Source organism: Sitophilus oryzae, unplaced genomic scaffold, assembly GCF_002938485.1.
Source record: "Sitophilus oryzae breed Bouriz unplaced genomic scaffold, Soryzae_2.0 scaffold_815_pilon_pilon, whole genome shotgun sequence".
NCBI classification, from domain to species: Eukaryota; Metazoa; Arthropoda; class Insecta; order Coleoptera; family Curculionidae; genus Sitophilus; species Sitophilus oryzae.
In genome coordinates, this window is record NW_022147434.1 from 5,460,842 (window position 1) to 5,482,266 (window position 21,425).

The 21,425-nt window shown below is 34.2% G+C and overlaps 1 protein-coding gene across 1 annotated transcript in view; it reads right to left on the reverse strand.

Annotated features, from left to right (window-relative positions):
* Positions 1-21,425, reverse strand: part of LOC115889494 (probable cationic amino acid transporter) — a 357,520-nt gene that overhangs the window by 66,305 nt on the left and 269,790 nt on the right. The window contains exon 4 of the mRNA XM_030909498.1: positions 7,383-7,613. Coding sequence (XP_030765358.1) covers positions 7,383-7,613 — 231 coding nt within the window. The remainder of the gene's footprint in view (positions 1-7,382; positions 7,614-21,425) is intronic.

The following is a 21,425-nucleotide window of genomic DNA, read 5'->3' on the forward strand; positions in this document are numbered from 1 at the left end:
AATTGTGTTGATTTGCATATTTACATTGTTCTAAATTCCAAATAAATATTTTTGAGTAATTTTGTTGTATTATTTACTACTAGAAAGAGTAAAAAGTATATTAACCCTCATTTAAACCTCCTAAACAGCCCGCCATTAAAAATCGGAAACGGAAATAAATTTCATAAAATTGAAATTGTCATGTCTATGTCATGTCAAATCATGTCAAATGTCCCAGCCGCCATATCTGAAAATTAGTTACCCAGGCAGCCACGCTGTTTCCATAATTTAACATTGACTTGACACTTCTTCTTGTATTTATTATTTTATGGTTATCACTAAATTTGACTTTTACAGCGCTTTCAGATAGAGCGAACCGTCCGCGACTTCGAGCAAGCACCATGAGTTTATATGAACAATTTCACATGGGCGCGTAGGCTCCGCCCGACGGCTCTCTTGAAAAAACACGACGGACGGTCCGCTCCATCTGAAAGCGCTGTAAGGCTATACAAATTTTTTTGTCAGGTAGTTTTTTTCGTCCAAAAATTTTAAATATTTTTTTTTCTCAAAAACGGTAAATGTTAGGTATAGAGTGTTTAACATCAATATTCTTAGAATTTCACAGATATTTTAAGTATGTAATAGAATATGGGAGCACCCATTTAAAATAAGAAAGTTGCTGTCAACTTCCGGTATTTCGGAAAGTGCCGCCATATTGAAAATATTTTTAACCGATAGATCTCGTTGTAAAACAATGATGTGCAAAAAATCTCCGATCTAGATATTGTGGTTCTCTAGAAACTTCTAATGAACTTTCAGCCTGGGACACTCTCTATATCGAGCAGCAATGGGTACCCTAGTTGAATTTGGCACTTAAAGTGAGTTTAATAATATATTTTTGTACTTTTGTGCTTAGGAGGGAGAGTGCTTTACTTTTATGCCTATTGGTGTCAAAATGACCATTTTATATTGCCAATCACGTCGTAACATTAATACTTTTGTGATGTTTTAAACAAAATATACAATTTTAATTTTGTAATATAAAAAAACAATATACCATAATAATTCAAATATGTTAATTTTAGACTGATGTATTCGGAATTTCTGGCGAAACAAAGAGGAATATCAAAATAAAATAAGGGTAGTTGGTCGATACCAAATTCCTGATTGATAACCGTAAATCTATTTTTAATGCGTATTTTGACACCGTCGCTTGCGGTATCGCTGAATAATTAACACTTTGTCGAGAACTTTTCTGCGTAAATAATGAACGAATTTAAGGGCATCTCCAAAACAATATATCAGAATATCATAATAACAGGCTTAATTGATCCTGGTGTATAAAAAATCTTGTACATTAGTTACTTACGATATTTTATGTTAAAGAATCATCCGTTATATTTTAATCTTCTGGATGATTAACAACAACTAAAATATACAGGGTGTTTTGAAAAAACATGTGGCATCTCTCGTGGGGAGATTGTTTTCTTAAAAATAAGATTCCTTTTTTATAATAATATCAACATAGGTCCGATTCTGCTTTGTTTTGTAGCTACAGGATGTTAAAATCTTCATTGTTTTCCATTTATTATAATTTCATTCCAAGTGTTTTTAGCGATTCGAAAAAAAATTGAGGGTAAAAGTTACTATCAGCGATATATTTTAATGCTAAAAAAGTGTCGACAGATTCACCAGAGACGTGCTTTTATGGGTTATCACTGGAATATTTATCTAAAAAACATATGTGCGCCACTGGCCTTTTTCTCTTGTTAGCAAAATAGACATGTTCACTAATATCTAATTTCAATGAATTTCGATAGCTACATATGAGTAAAAAAACATGGCACTCAAAATTTTTCTTAAAAACTATAATTTTCTCACATAAACGCAAAACAAAAACGTGCCCGGCTTGAGGCTACCTGTTTTTGACGTCACTGCTTTGATCGATCGATGGCGTCCGTACGATCGTGCACTTGCCGCATTGTTTTTGCAGACGTTTGCGAGGGTGTATTGTTTATTTTCATTGTTTTGGTGTTCTGAAGAAGTAAAATGAGTTCAAAAAAGTGGTGTTTTGTCCCTAGGTGTATTAATACTTCAAAAAATAATCCACAGAAGTTTAAATCGTTACTTTGCGCCCCTTGCTTTTCATTCATATTTTCTACTTTTAAGTGCATTTAATTTTAAGCTTGGTTTTAAAAAGTTTTTTTTATCAATTTTTTCACTTGTAAATTTTTCGCTTAATTTTGGTCCTATAGGGTGGCCAATTTAGAATGAGGTACATGGGGATCTTGGAAACCGTTGAAGATACAAAGTCGGTAAAATGGAAGCAAAGTTGCGTATTTGTGTGCCCAAAAATAATCTATGTCTATTTTATTTTAAATCCATACCGTTACGTAGATGCAAGGTGAAAAAGAAAAAAATGAACATTTCCGAAAAAACACCATATTTTCTTTATTATTGGAGCTCTAAGGTAATCAAAATTTCAATATATGGGCAAGGCAACATTGCAATTTTAAAAATGATATAAAAAAACCTAGGCCTTCTATGTTGCGCACGGCGGAGGTCAGCTTTTATTTTTCTTATGAGCGTTTAAATTTGGTATTTTAAAAATCCTTATAAAAAATGTTTTCAACCATATATATCGCGCTCATAGGAAAAGCAAAAGAACATTTCGGTCATGCGCAACGTAGTACGCCTAGACTTTTTTGGACATGATTTTTAAAATTTCCATATTGCCTTACCCCTATGTTAAAATTTTGATGACCTTAGCTCAAATAATAAAGAAAATATGGTCGTGTTTAGAAAATGCACATTTTTCTTTTTCTCCCTGTATTTACGTAACGGTATATGAATATTAAATAAAATAGACATAGATTATTTTTGGACACACAAACGATTGATTATAATATTATTATTTAATAATGTATTATTTAACCGATCTTGTAACTTTAACGGTCTTCAAGATCCCCATTATTCCCCATGTAGGTACCTCGTTTTAAACTGGACACCCTATACGTGTGCGAATTTTCAGGTCAATACAATTAAAATTTAAGATTTGGCTCCTTCTCCTTAATACGGCCCTGTATCAGATCAACAATACGATAATTTTACATTGTCTTAGCTTCTGTATACGCATGGAAATTTTCAGTTTAATATGATAATTAAAATTTGGCCTCCTCCTCCTAAATACTAGCCTCTGACAGCTCAAAAATTCAATAATAATTTTTGCATTGTTAAAAACCAAGTATTGTTTGTTATCGCTTTCAAGTAAACCCGTCCTCCATCTCACTATGTTTCTCAGCTTTGTTTTTAAACTAGTAATAAACTCCAAATTTTAATCACAATAAACCAAATTTAATATACAAACTACATCCGAGCACAACGCGATATGTCGTATTCTAGCTTGTTCTGTTAGAAATTCCACAGCGTCCAGACAGCACCGTTTCTCGCGCGGAAATACCGATCGAAGCAGTGACGTCAGGCCAATAGGTGAGCGTTTAGCGAATTCAAACGATTACGATAATTACGCACGGATTTTTGAGGCATAAACCTTTTACGGAATGTTATGAAACTCTGCATACTGAGTTTTCATGTCATAATGAATGGTTTTATGAGAAGTAGGCACGTTTTATTTTTTTTGTGAACATTTTTATTATGTAGACCGCTTAATGCCGAGTGAAAGTCTCAGTCTCCTTAATGAGATAAACGTAAGTTTATTAATTTGCCCTAACCCCCGTGTTAAGTTAGGATGGAAGGATGTTAAAACTTTTAAAAAATAGATCTTTTGTAAATCTCAATTTTTTTTTAATTTGCTGAACGTAAAATATAGAATGTAGAATGTATGGGAGGGATAATCACCACGACCATACAGATCTATTGTGTCCCCTTAACATTATACATTCTCAGGACTTTGACAAAAGACGGTATCTGAGACGGTTTTAGAGACGTTAGTTCTCTATCTCCAATATCAGTCGTACCTAGGGTTTTCCTCGATAATCAACTGGAGAAACTGGTATTTCTGGTTACGCATGATGTGACCTAGGTATGCAGTCTTTCTTTATTTATGGTGTTGAAGAGTTCACGTTCTCTATTAATACGTCTGAGCACATTCTCGTTTCTTATCTTGGCTGTCCATGGTATTTTGAGGATTCTGCGGTATATCCACATTTCGAAAGATTCCAGTTTGTTTATGGCACTTGCTTTTAGTGTTCAACTTTCCACACCGTAGAGAAGTACCTACCGACCAGACGTAGCACCCGATCTATGTTGATATAATAAAGAATTCTTATTTTCACGCGAAAAGCCTCCCCACTAGATATGTTTTAAAAAATGTATTTAAAAAAATCTGTACAGGGTGGCGCCTCTCATATGCCGCGGAGGATCTAAGGAGAACGACAGTTTGTATTGAAATGAAATTTCGTGAGCATATGTAGGTTAATACAGACCACTTTTTAAAAATATAGAGAGTTCTACAGGGTGTCTCCCAAAAAAGTTACATATCAAAGTTGTGTATTTTGTAATGGAACACCCTATATATTAATTGATTTTCGGATTCTGGGAGAAAAATAAAGGTGAGTTTTATAAGAGAAGTATATGACTAAAATGTAAAGTTTTTGACATATTTAACATTTTCTAGAAATAAAGAACAATTTTTAAATTACAATAAAAACTACTTAAATTAGAATTTACCCAGTATAGCCTAATATGTAGTTAAATTAACTATTGTACTATAAATCAAATTAAAACTTGATCCAAAAAGTTATACAGGGCGAGACAAAATAAATATTGAACATTTATCATCTTTAAAAGCAAGTTACTCTCTTATTTTAAATGGAACACCCAGTATATTATTCCGATATTCAATGGAGAATTTACGTCTCTTCAAAATACTATTAAGGTTGCCTACCCTCCAAACAAAGATTTTCCTAGATATTTTCATTTACATGATTTGATCTGAGTAGATCTTTACTATTTGATAAAATCTAGGTGGCTGTGATATGTCTGATGTTACTTCAACATAGCTGTCTAATTAGTCCAACTTTAACAACTAGTTATCATTTTGTGTCAGTTAAAACACAAAAGAAATTCTCAGAAATTTGACGAAAATGCAAACTTATCCTACATCAGAAAGAATTGATATGATTCTATTAGTTATGAATAGTGTATCAATTAATAGAATACTTAAATGCTCCTGATTTTATCTAGTCTGGTTTTTTTATGAGGATATGTTAAAGACAGTGTTTACAAAACTCGACCAACTAGTGTCGACATGAGAGAAATTATTGTAGCTGCTTTTCGAGGTAGAACTCCACATAAATGCCTTTTAAAATGAAAAGATCCTTTTGAAAAGTTCTTGTTAACTGCACTTATATGCAGTTAACAGGAAAGGAAGCATTTTGAGCATTTGATTTCATCTAGGTAATTTTTGTCGCATAATTATTGGTTTATATCTAGTTTTAATTCTGTAATAATTAAAATATGTTTTAAACGTGTACGTTTTTATTACCCTTGAGTATTTTACTCTTCAATCTTTAATTTTTGTTAAATTAACAAAAGGTATATCGCACAGCCACCTAGATTGTTTAAAATGATAAAGATTTGCTGACGCAAAATCATAAAAATTAAAATATCTGGGAAAATCTTTGTCTGAGCGGTACGCAGCCTTAATAATATTTTGAAGATATATAAATTCCCCATTGCACAACGGACAAATTTACTGAGTGTTCCATTTAAAATAAAGGAGTAATTTGCTTTTAAAAGTGACTAATGTTACATATTAATTTTGCCTCATTCTGTATAACTTTTCAGGTCAAATTTCAATTTGGTTTAACATACAATGGTTACTGTAATTAAATATCAGGCTATACAAGGTCAACTAAAATTTAGGTAGCTGTTACCGAAATTTAAAATTTGCTCTTCATTTTCACAAAATGTGAAATATGTCAAAATCCTTAGATTTTAGGAATATGCTTTTTTAATAAAACTCACCTTTATTTTTTTCCTAGAATCCTAAAATCAATTAATATATAGGGTGTTCCATTAGAAAAAACACAACTTTGATGTGTAACTTTTTTTAGGGACACCCTGAATAATTCTATATATTTTTATAAAATGCTTTCAGTTAACCTACATATGCTGCCAAAATTTCATTTCGATATAAACTACCGTGTTCCTTGGAGCTTCCGCGGCGTATGAGAGGCGCCACCCTGTATATAGAATTGTATTGGTTTAACTAAGAACTATTTAAATAATGTCTATACCTTTGTGTAGGGTTTATTTCTTGAAAATACTTCTGGGGTCTTCGCCACTAGAATTTTTTGCGTTAAGCAAATTTGTTTTATCAGTAAAATACCACTGACAAATTGGACTCAGCCTAGTGGTGTTGCTACAAAATATAACTTTTTTAGTTTGTAGATTTCTTTCTAGTTGCGAAAACACCAAAAGTATTTTCAAGAAAAGTATTTACCTATTTTATGGCATTATATCATACTTTGCAGTTGTGGTTTTAAATAAATAAATTGTAAATTGAAAATAATTCATATAATTATATAAACTTTTAAGACCTATTTAAATATGAGCGTGCAGTTAAATATGGATTTATACCGATTCATATTTACCCTTAAAAGCTTAATCTTTTATTTATCAACTCCCATTCATACTATAGGAATTAATATTGATTATTCGATTAGGAAATGAATAATGTACTATTTATTACTAAATATGATATTTACGTGGGTGCCCTATTTCTTAAATGTTTCTGATTTAATACACATTTTATTTACATTATAATAATTATCTGTTATATTATTATACAGGTCAATTACTGTTTTATTTTGCATGTTAAACTAAATATTCCGACCCCCAGCTGTAATTATCCATGATGTTATATTGGAATATGTTTTAGTAAGTAAGAAATATCATGACAACACCGCCTAGTACTTCAAATAAAAATAAAGGAACTTCTACGGATTACTAAGCAACCCTGTACGCAAAAATATATTTGAAGCTTCTGAATGGTAAAGTACTACCGGGTGGTGCACCGTCGTTGGAAACAGGAAATTTCATGCAAATTTTGAACTGTCCAAATATTGGCTCCCCTGGTCATTTTACAGCGAAGTCGTATATAGGTTTTTTAAAGGTCTGCATTATAAATACAGATGGCAACTTTGAACAATTTTGGACAAGCCGATTTTAACTAATTTAAGAAAAACTTTATCTACTTTTAAATTAAAACTAAACAATGCAAAACCGGGCAAACGCCACCTTAAGTTGTCAACCTATGATTTTGTGAATGTCAAATAGTATTGGTTGTAGTGTGTGTGTGTGTGTGTGTGTGTGTGTGTGTGTGTTGTGTTCTCTTTTATTATTTTTTACTAGGTGGATTCATACAATAAAGTACTTACCAATAAACTCGCCGAAACTCGTGTGCATAGCTGCGCTGATCGCTCCGTTAGACAGCGCATCGAAGCAGGCACTGAGAGCGCACGCGCATGCGCTCGTACCGATCAGGTACTCTAGTATCATGTTCCAACCGATAACAAAGGCCACAAACTCACCCACCGTCACGTACGAGTACATGTAAGCGGAGCCGGTAGTATGAGGAACTCTGACTCCGAACTCTGCATAACATGCTCCTGAAACAAATTATATGAGTAGTAATTGGCTAATGTTGAGTAATAATGAGTAAATTATTACATTGTAATAATAATAGTTCTCCGTATGCACGAACTATTGGCTTGGTTTGGGTTGGTGGTCAAACCTTTTTTGAAGATTGTTTAATTCCCTACTAGAATATGTATTGATTTTTACAAAACGCTGATTTGTTAGAACGCAATAAAATTCCAAAAAAAATGTTTCCCTGTGTTATTTTGTTATTTAAATGAGAAATAGAAAATCACGATGAGGCACCTCTTAATATTATTATTAAAAGCTGAAACTTTACCAGAATTTTTTTTTCATCATCTTGAACGATATTTTCACGGTAACCCAAAAAAAACTTTTTTTTGTGTACCCTAATATTTAAGATAACAGTTTTGAGTAATATTAAATAAAAATATGTTAATATATTAAAACTTGTCTTGACAATAAATAGTTTAAATTAATGTAGGTTTTATGATTGTAGTGTAGAATTCTTTATTTCTGTTATAAAATACTTATCGCCATTTCTAATTAAAAATATATCTTATGTTTTATATTTCGTAATAAATAATCTATTGACTATTTTGCAACGTCTAGATTTTTATTATGATATAAGTCAATATTATTTTACAAGAAAAGAGAGTTTAAGAATAATCTATCTTTTAGTAATTTCATAAATTTTTATTGCAGTGATAAATATACATTTTTCCCTAGCAACTGTTAAAATTGCCTTATATCTATCAAAAATTGTAGATAAAATAGTACTTTAGCCGCAAGGGCAGATTAAATGATAATTTAACAGCGAGGATAGTTTAAAAACTTTATTAATTCCCGCACGTTTTTTATTTGCTTCCATTTTTGAATTTTTTTTTATTCCTTTTCATAAGTTATTCGGGATTTAAATGAAAGTAGTTTGGATAATATGGCGTTTGTCGCCTCAGCCTGAATATCTGTTGGTAATTTACTTATTTCGTTTTGAGCCATTTCTGGCTCCAAGTCAATCAGCAATCGGCACCAAAGAAAATTAAAAAATATTGACTCAAAACTGACAACTAAAGAGACAGCTTTATTTATTTGTCAAATTACATAGAAACCAACGCCAACTCATCACAATATTTTTTCTACTCGTAATAAATTCCTTGAAATAATAATTTCTGAATATTTTTTAAAACGTAACTCGCTATGGAAAAAAAATATTGTTTTATACACGACGATAAAATTGCATTATCGTCTCACAAAATTAATTCACTCGCAATTTCATCGATCCCGAATTAATGTTTTCGATCGACGATAAAATACCATTTTATCGTCTTGTATAAAAAATTTACTATAAACTAATTTATTAAAACTGTCTACAAAAATGTGGTAGTTTTGTGTATCAAGGCTATTTTCAGCTAAAAGGTTCTTAATCAAACAGCTTATCCCGATATAATGGTCGTCTTGATTAAGACGAAAATACAGGTCAGCAATTTTTTTAATAAAAGGTAGTTAAAGTTAAATTTCATTCTGGTACTAAACCTGCTAACGCCATTTTGTCTATAAAAAGAAATTTGGTATATCAGTTTGTTTGATATTCTTTTAAAAGTAGTCTCTTATATCGATAATTAAGTTTTATTTTCAGTTTATAAAAAACATTGATTTTTTATAAACAAAAAACATTTTTTGTTAATAACTTGTTAATAATGTAATTGATAATATTATTTTGATAATAATAATAATTAATATTTAAAAATAGTTGTTTTTTAATTTAATTATTTTCTACACAATATATGCCGATGTATCCGTTGCAAATATTACTTATCTATTTTTTTCACAATTTCATCGAGTATGATATACAAGTATTTCTTGTCAAATCTGCAATGAACTAGTTTATGTGTTAAAATAATATCCTTTCAATTGATTGAAATATCTATTATTAATTCTATTTAAGGTATAACCCTTATAATCAAATTAGTGTTCAAGTAGTTTCCAGAGAATCCATCTCTTGCATTAAATGCATATATTGTTGGGAATTTGATAGCTAGATTGTATTTCATTATAGTCGACATTTCCAGATTTTTCTATTTGTTCCAACTGAAATATAACAAATATCACTTAATAATTTATTAGTCTTTATATATTGATTTATTGTTGCTTTAAATATTCTATATATTTTTTTCATTGTGTTTTCGACTGAATACGTTAGTATAGAGTGAAGTAGCTGGACTTTGTAGAATATTGTTTTACTGTTTATTAAAGGAAGAAATTAAAAGTTTTAATAAATGAAATAGTATAGGTAAATACCGTATGATCGAAAAAAAAACGGCGTCTGGTTGGCTGGGAAATGACGATCGCTGACATTTCCCATATAATTTTACATATAAAATAACAGCGATCTTCATTTCATAGCCATTGCTGACGCCGTTTTTATTCGATCATACTGTACTTTCAATATAAAAGTAGTAGTGGTTCTGAAAACATACTACTTATGAGTTTATTACGTCAAATCACAAGATCACCTCTGGAAAAAGATATTTATTATAATCTTTTTTTAACGCATAAAACTTAAAATTCTGTTTAATTTAACAATTATTATTTAATTAATTTATACGTGTCTATTTTAGTCGGATTTTGAAAAAAAAACAATGGAATGCCGGCAATACAGATATCAATATGATTGTCTTTTTCACAGACAATTATAAAAATTTAATTTCTATGACAGGCATAGAAAATCAGAGATTTGATAAATCTACAGGCGGGTTCTCACCTATCAGATTCACTGGTTCAGCGTTACTGAATGAATAATAAATGTGAGAACATTATATACATATTTTCAGTGAAAGTATAACTTAGTTCTACATTTATTTTATGGACTGAGCAATCAATACAAACTGAAGCATGAGAACGTGTACTTTTTGTTGTTTTTCATGTTTTGAAGGAATATTGACAGTATTCGATTCCATTTTTTATGTAATACTACCCCTACCCTACTGCCATTATTCGCTGACGACTATGTGATATGTATCAGAAGATGGTTACGCAAGGCGTTTTCTTTTATGAGCTTTTCTGTGACTAAAAAGCTCTATACGTGATGTTATCTCTCTTCCGCCCTCCGGATATTCAAATATCTAATTATTTTGTTGCCTCTAAACTTATTGGTTGTCGTTGTTAACTGAGTTTACAATTCTTCTCTATTGCGTTCTAATGTGCGCTGCTTCCTCCCACTGATTCTGCATGCTTATCCCCTTTGAGTTTTCTTGGAAAATATTCTTGTAACTTTTGAGTTGTCCACCCGGTTTCCTCTTACCATCTGCAAGCTTACCATAAAAAAGAGGTTCCGGCTTCTTGCATCCTGCATACGTAACCAGCCGATCTTATGCGGAATCATGACTTCAGCGCTCTCACAGCTAGCTATTTCAAGGACCGATACTTGTGAGACATGGTGGTACCATTTGATACTTAACATATGTCTAAGGTGTCTCTGTTGCAACTTGTTTAATGCGTCCGTGTGCCGGCGGTACGGCACCCAGGTTTCGCTTGCATATAACATGGTGGGGATTATTATGACTCGATACACTGCAAGTTTTGGTTTTGTGCTCATGATTGTCAAGTTTCGGTTTTGTGTTGATGATTGTTATGTCATTGTCAAGTTTCAGTTTAGTGCTCATGATTGTAGAAAACTAGGTACTTTAATTTCAGAATGCTTTTGTAGCGCTGCTAATTCTGTGCTGAATCTCAGAGTCTAGAGCCTTAAGTTGGCCTTTTGTGAAATCAAGCTATCGAGGTAATTGAATTCCGCTACATATTTCAATAGTTCTTCTCCGATTTTTATAACATATAATTTTCAGAAGGAGTGCACATGATTTTAGTTTTATCAATGTTTAGTTTAATGCCCAAGGTCTCGTATGATCAGGTATACCTATGTGCTGCAGCGTATTGAAGTCCTATGATGAATTTTATTCGTGCTTTTGCTCTGAGTTTTTTTGATGTTGAACAGACCCCCGTCGTATCTTATCTAATGCTCTTACCTGCAATTTGCTGTCCACTATAATAAAGAGCGCTGCCATGAATATGTTGAATAGGAGAAGCGCTAAAATGCAGCCCTGTATAACTCCTGTAGTTGTTAGGAAAGGATCGCTCAGTGGTTCATGATATGACATTCTAGACTTGTTGTTATGGAGACTTTTACACATTGTAAGAAATCTGTTGGGTACTCCGAACTATTGCATAATTGCCCAAAGTGCATCTCTTTGTTAGGTCGATTAATGCAACATTCTATGTAATATCCACAGCCTGATCCTACATCTACGACGCTGTTTTTCGATAATTCTCAAAAAACTAGTTGTAATTTTGCAGATATTTTATGTTTAAAAGTTCAACGAAAAATGTCTAGACCAACTCAATGTGTTTAACTAGAAGAAAAAAACGTTTCAATATCAGTCAGATTGCCTTAGTAAGATTGAAACATGAGAACCTTTTTTTTTAACTTCCAAATTCAATTTCATAAAAGAAATTAAATTAAACTTTTTGCAACAATTCTGTTTTTAAATAGGTAGCATAATAAGTTTTATTAATAATATATTCTTAAAGTCCCTTTTTAAAAGGAAATATATTGCTCATTACCTTGTTGTCGTTAATCAATACACTACAAAACCTACAAACACTACAAAAAAAGTAGTAGTAATAAGTTACATATTAACGCGAAACGCTTTTGCCTTTGTTAATTAACACGGTATAAGCCGAAGCGTTTTATCTGATGCTCTCATAGCGGCCGTTGTTCCTATTGTGGAGTTATGGAGATAATGAAGCTGCAGACGGATTTAAATCAATGCAGTTCGTTAAACGCATTGTTGGCGAGACAAAGCATTCAGAAACTCTAGGCCTTTTTAATTAGAAACTGCAGAAACTCAATGAATATAGATTTGGAGGTGAGTAATTCTCCTTACTTTCAATTTTTGAGTTAAAAAATAGAATAAATAAAAATGAGAAAGATATAATATACAGGGTGTTCCTTAATGGCATGCTATGGCAATACTATTTAAGGAGGTGATCCTTGGACCTATTCTAAGAAAAAAAAACTTCATATGAATAAAATTGTGGTAAATTTTTCTAGTTTCCTAATTTTTTTTTCAAAATATCTCTGATGGTATATTTAATACACGTTTAAATTTGATTTTGATGTCAATATGACTCCCACTTGTAGAGGACGCCACTTACATATGTTTTAACTGTTATGAACAGTAATAATTTTTCGTCGGTACCTGTATAAAACTATAGAGTGAAGAAATATACATTACCGTGATTTTTTACGTAAAAAATCCCACTTGGTAAAAATCGCTACGAGCAACCGTTCTCAAGATATTTAGAATGGAAATAGTAAATACACGTCGTTATTGACAAAAAATAAACATGTCGAGTAGATATTATTTGACTGAAATGATAAATTTCAAAACTTGTTATTTTTTTAAATTAATCATAAATTTTTCTTCGAAAAAGTGATGATAACACAGTTTCTGTTGAATTTTTAGCACAAAAACATTTCAAATTTGTGATTTCAATCTAATAACTATGTAGTCAACATCTTTGTGGTCAACATGTTTAATTTATGTCAATCATGACAGGTATTGATATTTTCGATTCCAAATATCTCGAGAACGAACTCGTAGTGATTTGTAGCAAGATACCTTTTTTACGTAAAAAATGTCGTAAATGTATATTTTTTTACTCAGTAATTTTATACAGGTACGGACGAAAAGTTATTACTTTTCAAACCAGTTAAAAAATATATAGGTGGCACCCTCGACAAGTAGGAGTCATATTGACATCAAAATCAAATTTCTCATGTCAAAAAACTAGACACTAATTTTTATCCAAATATTAACGTTACTTCAGAAATTATATGAAAAAAATTGAGATAAAAATGAAACTTCTACACCCTACACTCTCCGAAACTAAGCATTTTACGACATACATTTATACGAATTTTTTTACTTATTTTTATTTGCAGAATATGCTGCCGAAGTTTCCGGAATACAGTTCGGACCACCCTGTATATACAGGGTGGCGCATCGCCTCGGTTGATTATACGAAAACGGAAAGATGTTGAAACAAAATATTTTATGGGTATATGTGGGGAGTCAAAGTACACAATTTAAAATCATTTTGATTTATTTTACATTAAAACTTTGTTATTTCAAATGCAACACCCTGTATTTTTTTAAATAAATCGAAGCAGATTTAAATGATCTTTCAAACTATATTGGGGTTTCCTATACCTATATGGCTCAGATTTTGAATAAAAAGCGATTTTTAAATAAAATGGCAATCAAGATGGCTGGTATCGCCATGGCAATTTTCTAGTGACAGTTAGTAACTATTTTCAAAATTGACATTAGTTTATAGACTTATTTAAATCCATACCAGTTTACTTTTATTTAATTGACCTAAAATAGTTAAATAAATAATATTTATTTAATATGTATGTATTATTCTATCAAGGAAAAAGAAGAAGTAGTTCTTTGTTTTATTTTACGATAACTTGTAGATATATGAATTTTTTATAAAAGAGCCAATTACGGCACATTCAATTTCTTTACTTCCAACGACAGGTTTCTGCTTAATAGGTTTTTTATAAACGACACTCCCAATTCTGCGAAATAGTAAATAGGACAAGTAGTTTTTCAAAGGAACGCTTATCAGGAAGATTCCTATTTGGATATCTTTGAGTTAGCTCTTGAGGCCAAGAAATAATTTTCCTCACAAAATAAAAGCACTAGTACCATATCCATTCGTTCCACCAGCAGATATGGGTTTATTTTTCTTCATAAAATAAAGAATACTTACTTATTAAACTATTGTGGGTAAATTTTAGTAAACTGTTTAAATAATAATGTCCACACTAATATCGATTTTGAAAATAGTAACTAATTGTCACTAGAAAATTGCCATGGCGATACCAGCCGTCTTGATTGCCATTTTATTTAAAAATCGCTTTTTATTCAAAATCTGAGATAGATAGGTATAGTAAACCCTAATATAGTTTGAAAGAGCATTTGAATCTGCTTTGATTTATTTAAAAAAATACAGGGTGTTTTGGGTGTTTGCATTTGAAAAAACAAAGTTTTTATGTAAAATAAGTCCTTAAAATAGATCACTAGTTTTTGGTACTCCTGTATAAATTTAAGAAAACAATAACATTTTTCTGTAAAGTTTATTTCTTTACCTTTAAACTCAGCACAAGAATTAATTCTGAAAAGTAATGTATAGGGTGTTGATAATCAATTCTCTTGTAGCATGCATATTTAAATATCTTTAAATATCTCAAAAACCAATGATTTTAAGCATATTTAACTCTTATAATAAATTACTTTTTTTGGGCCCAAGAATACAAAAATGAAATAAAATACCGTTCCATAAGAAAAAATATAACTTTGGTATGGATCTTAGTTCTGAGACACCCTGTATATTTCAAAATAATTTTAAATTGTGCACATTGCCTCCCCACATATACCCATAAAATATTTTGTTTCTACATCTTTTCGTTTTTGTATAATCAACCGAGGCGAATGAGGTGCACCACCCTGTATATTCTTCTACTATTTCCAGTGTTGTGTTATTTACTAGAACGTCTTTTCTTTCCACTAGTTCGTTGTACATTTCTTTAGTTTTTGCTAAATTCATTTTGAGACCCACTTTATTGGCTGTATTTAATTCGTTAATTTGTCTTTGTAGTTCTTCAGGACTATTGCCTATTAGGCTATTAGGACTATGTCATCAGCGAATCTTAGATGGTTAAGATATTCTCCATCTATTTTTTATTTTTGTTGGTCCTGTCTGGTTAGAATTAAAATCATATATTTATATAAATCATTTCATATTTTTCATTAAAACCCTCTCACAAGGAAAATATTCCTCCAATATCCATATAATATATTCTAACCCAAGAAGGGGCAAAAAATCTGACTTCCGAAGCTCTCAAATATCGCAATATAGTATATAAAGCTTAATCGAAACCACCAGCACTAGTTGAGGTTTTAGGGATCGGGTCCATAGGGAATCCAATCTCGAATTTTGCCCTAATGGCTTTAAATTGAATCTACAGACTGATTTAAGCAAAACAGCAGGTATTTACCCTGGAGTTTTAGAAATTTGAAAAATAATTTCGATTTTTGTTCGTCGCATCCCACTTTTTTTTATTTCTTTCGTCGGTCTGTTTATTTAAACGCGAATGAAAATAAAGAGAAAAAGCTGATGGTTGCTTTTACAGAATTTTGATGAGGCTTTTTGCATAAATACACATACCTACACGACGAAACTTTTTAATTTTACGAGATTTTAATTTCGTGTTAGAAATAGGAGCCAAAAATAATTTAAATAAATTATGACGAGGATAAAAATGTATTTTTTTTTCAAACATCAGAAAAGTATTCATTTTTACGACGTGATTGACAACATAAAAAAGTATAACGTCTAGGCATAAACGTCAATTTAACGCCTATGTGTAAAAATAATGCAGTTTTTTACACCTAAACACAAAAGTACGAAAATATATCCAGCCTCTGCCTCACGAGAGACAAGCCGGAGACAAGCTTCCCGACTGTTAAGGACACGAAGGGCCAAACCACAACCCTGAAAGGGTGTATACCCTTGTAGGAGGAGAACATCTGTTGTCAGAGGAGGATGGGAAATATCCTGTCCTCCAACAACAGAAAAATCCCAGTGTATCATGAGCAATGAATAAAAAAACACAGGAACGAGCATAACGTCACATCGCTGCGATCAAAGTGGAGGTTGCATATGGCCGACCTGTTTTCGATGTAGCAGTGGCGTAGAGTAATAATTATGAATAAGTCACGAAAAAAAAAAAATGATAAACCTTGGCAGGTCAGAGTTTTAATAAATTTTTACTTTTATGTTATTTAATATAGAGTTAATTTGTTTATATTTAACGGATTATAAATGAGTTAGTGATTGAACACAGGTAATATTATTATACCTACATATTATTATGTAACTAAAAAAAAGGGAAAACGGATGGGAAAAGGTAAATAATGTTGCGGGCCGGTGTGGACTCGACCTAACCTCACAATATGGCCCGCCCTCGGATGACCTTAACATCGCATAGACACCGCAATGATTCATTCGTTCGAGAAGAATCGAGTCCCACTGGAATGGACTAGTACATACGAGAACATTCGAAAACCTTCTCTACGCACCTAACGATCTATGGACAATTCTAGAGTTCTTTACCTGTAGGTATAAAAGCCGGCGGCAGTGGCCTAGAGGGGGCAGTTATAAATATACCAGTGCAGTTGACGCGCTAAAATTCAAAATAAATTCTTAGTTATAAATCGTTTGTAAATAGTTCTATAAGTCTTTTATCGTTATTGTTTTTGTTAATTAGTGTTAAATAAATAGTGTTTAAATAAATTGTGACTTTCTATCCACACGGAACCGACGAAAAACGTAACAATTGGTGTCAGTGTGGCGTGTGTGATAGACTAGAAGAATAAAAAGACTGACCATGGCTCTGAAAAAATTGTTGAAAGACTTGAAAGTGTCCGAACTGAAATGCATATTGGAGAGAGAGAGTGCGAGACAGATGGAAAGAAAAGCATTTTGCAAGCTAGACTGAGAGACGTTTTGGTGGAGGAAGGTGAGGATCCTGACACATTTTACTTCGAGCTGGAAGGTGACCTTGACTCGTCATTGAAAAATTTACAAGACAATGTAAACGACAATTTGAATAGTAAAATAATTGACTTGGAAGTTAATTTAGAGAGAAAATCAGTAATAAAATTAATATTTTAGAAGATAAGATCGCAGAAAATTTTAAAGACATACAGGCCAGCTTTAATAATAAAATAATTAATTTAGAAGAAAAGATAACAGAAATTATAGAGAATTCTACGGAACTACAAGACAAAATAACACAAATTGAGGACGATGTAAATAAAAAAATCGAAATTTTAAAACAAGAAATAGCAAAGGCAAATTCACCAAAATGTCAAGAAACATCAGAGGCACCAAAACTAGTCGAAAATAAGTATATCTCAAAGTCAGTTATTAAGCCTCCACAGTTTGACGGAAAAACCGCTTGGGCCAATTATTTTTGCCAGTTTGAGGCCGCTGCGAGAGCGAACGGATGGACAATCGCTGAAAAGGCTACCGCTTTGACTGTCGCACTGCGAGGAGATGCGACTGATATCCTGCAGACACTGTCACCATCGGAACAGGGAGATTATCAGCAATTGGTACGACATTTAGAAATGAGGTACGGCCAAGCTCATTTGGAACATGTCTATCATTCACAGCTAAAAAATCGCATTCAAAAGTCAAATGAGTCTCTGCAGGAGTTTGAAGCCGACGTAGCCCGCCTGGTTCGCCTTGCGTATCCTGCTACGCCCGAGAATGTTATGGAGCGGTTGGCAGTACAGACATTCTCCGATGGCTTACGTGACAGGGAGACAAGGCAAGCGCTTCTTCTAGCCCACCCAACGCGCTTGGTGGATGCTTTAGCACGTGCCCTAGAATTTGAGGCCGCGAAACAGTTCTCGGTCTCTAGTGAGAGTACGGGCGGTCAACCAATGTTCCGACAAATCCGTGGAAAGCATTGTACGGAAAGTCATGGAGGAGTACATGGGCAAGAAAGGACCGACTTGTTGCTGGAATTGCGGCCAGGCAGGACACGTAAGAAGTCACTGTCAAGAAAAAGACGTGGACTCGGTTTCGCCAAGTGTCGAATCAAAGGGACACATATGGAGCAGTACCCAACAGGTTCCAACGAAAACTGTTCAAGTCGCATCGCTACAACACAAGTTCAACAGCATTTTTGTGGCTAGTTTCGTGGATGGAGAGTTACGGACCATGCTGTTGGATACGGGTGCGACCAAAACGATCATCAGGCCGGATATCCTTAAAACATCAAAAAGGATTAAAACAACACAATGGCGACTACGTACAGCTACAGGAAGCTGCGCTCTCATCCATGGAGAGGTAGATCTTAATTTTGTTATCGGAAGCACCTGTTTTAATCATCGAGTGTTAGTAGCAGACATCGAAGATGAACTTATTCTCGGAATGGACATCGTGACCACTAGAGGTTTTGAACTAAACCTCAAACAAGAAATTTTGAAAATAAATGAAGAAGAAGTGGTTCTACATCGAAAATGTGAGGAGACGCTTCGCGTGGTAGTAGCAGAAGATGTTTCGATCCCTGAGCGCTGTGAGATATTTTTGGATGGTCGCCTGGAAGGTAAAACGAATAATGGGAGTATTATTCTGTTGGAGCCAAGGAACCATGACAGCGAAATAGGACGAGGGGTCGCTGTTGGAAAACCCCTGCTACGAGCGAAGAAGTCTGTACCGGTAAGAGTAATGAACACGAATTATCATTCTGTATCCTTGAAGAAGGGAACCCTGTTAGGGTACTGTTGTTCGGCCTCCTCAGTCATTCGAAGCGTGGAAGCCTCCAAAGTTTCGATTTCAAAAATTCCGGACAAAATGGTTAAGGAGTTAGTAAACGTTAAGGGATTATTTCCCGAAGATAGTAGAAAATTGAGAAACCTGATAATCAAGTATCAAGATGTGTTTGATAAAGGAGAAGCAGGACATAGAGGTCGTACCAATTTAGTACAACATAAAATTGACACCGGAGATGCACGACCAATCAAACAAAATCCGAGTAGACTGCCGCTCGCCAAACGTGAAGAAGCTGACAAAATCCTTCGAGAAATGAAAGAAGAGGGTGTCATCGAACCATCTAACAGCCCGTGGACATCGCCGGTAGTACTAGTAAAGAAGAAAGACGGTACCACCAGGTTCTGTGTTGATTATCGGCAACTTAATAATGTTACCAAGAAGGATAGCTATCCCCTGCCGAGGATAGACGATACTCTAGACAGGCTGGCGGGATCGACTATATTCTCTACCTTAGATTGAAGAGTGGATATTGGCAAGTCGACATGGCGCCGAAAGACAGAGAGAAGACAGCGTTCTCGGTGGGCACCGGACTGTGGCAATTTACCGTCATGCCTTTTGGATTGTGCAACGCGCCAGCTACCTTTGAGAGACTAATGGAGTCTGTGTTAAAGGGTCTATCCTGGACTACCTGTTTAGTGTACCTGGATGACATCATAGTGGTTGGGAAATCCTTTGACGATCATCTGAAGAATTTGGAAGAAGTTTTCAAGCGACTAGGGAGCTCTGGTTTGAAACTTGGGACATGTAGTCTCCTCCCAAGGAGTTGCGGTAGATCTACAGAAGACCAAGACAGTGGAAGAGTGGCCAATACCTAAAGATAAACATGAACTACGAAGCTTTTTGGGACTATGCACATATTATCGCCGCTATGTACAGGGTTTCGCCACCATCGCAAAACCATTGACCAGACTTACCGAAGGCGAGAGGCGTTTCTCTTGGGACTCAGATTCTGACGAGGCATTCCGAAAATTGAAGAAGGACCTGACTAGTGCGCCCATACTTAGCTACCCTCTTGGCAACGGAAACTTTATATTGGATATCGACGCTAGCAATGTTGCGTTAGGCGCTATTCTGTCTCAGATCCAGGATGGTCAAGAAAAAGTCATTGGATATTTTAGTAAGACCTTGTCAAAACCGGAAAGGAACTACTGTGTAACCAGACGAGAATTACTAGCAGTAGTTAAAGCAGTGGAACACTTCTACAAGTATCTCTATGGAAGAAAGTTCTTGTTAAGAACAGACCATGCTGCTTTGAAATGGGTGTTGCAGTTTAAGAATCCTGAAGGGCAGGTAGCTAGATGGATTGAACAATTACAAGAATTTGACTTCGACACAGAACATCGAGCTGGGGCAATCCATTGGAATGCCGACGCACTTTCCAGAAGACCTTGCGCTAAGGACTGTAAGCATTGTTCCCGAGCAGAAGAGAAAGAAGTGAAACTCCTAAGAACAACTGTGGTTAATGATAGTTGGCACCCGAAGATCTTGCAAATGACCAAACCAGTGACCCAGAATTAGGTTTAGTAATTAACTGGAAAAACGCAGGCCAAAGACCAACGTGGGAAGAAGTTTGCAGATATTCGCCGAACGTAAAGTCATACTGGGCTCACTGGAATTCTTTGGTAATAGATAACGGACTACTTCGCCGTGTGATCGAGAGACCGGAGGGACAAGAAGAGAGAAGGCAGATCGTCATTCCAAAGAAGAGGGTCCCAGAAGTCTTGGAGGAAGTTCACAATGGAACCAGCGGTGGACATCTTGGTGTTACCAAGACACTTGGCAAGCTGCGTGAACGGTTCTACTGGGTGAACTGCAAAGAAGATGTGAGGGCCTGGTGTAAGAAATGTGACATTTGCGCAGCCATTAATGGGCCACAAAAGCGTGGTAAAGCCCCTATGCGCCAGTACAATGTTGGTAGTCCCTTCGAACGAATAGCGATCGACGTGGCTGGTCCTTTCCCGGAGACGAACGATGGCAACAAATACATTGTGGTAGTAATGGATTACTTCAGCAAATGGGTCGAGGCCTACGCGTTGCCAAATCAAGAAGCGTCCACGATTGCTGATGCCCTTGTTAAAGAATGGATCTGCAGGTTTGGTGTTCCCATGGAGCTTCATTCAGATCAGGGAAGAAACTTTGAGTCCAATCTGTTCCAAGGCGTCTGTGAAGTCCTGAACATCCGCAAGACCAGGACGACTGCTCTACATCCACAATCCGATGGGATGGTTGAACGCATGAACAGAACTATCAACCGTTATCTGGCCAAAGTAGTCTCTGACCACCAAAGAGACTGGGACAAATTTCTTCACCTGTTCCTGTTGGCCTACCGTTCATCCGTCCAAGAATCT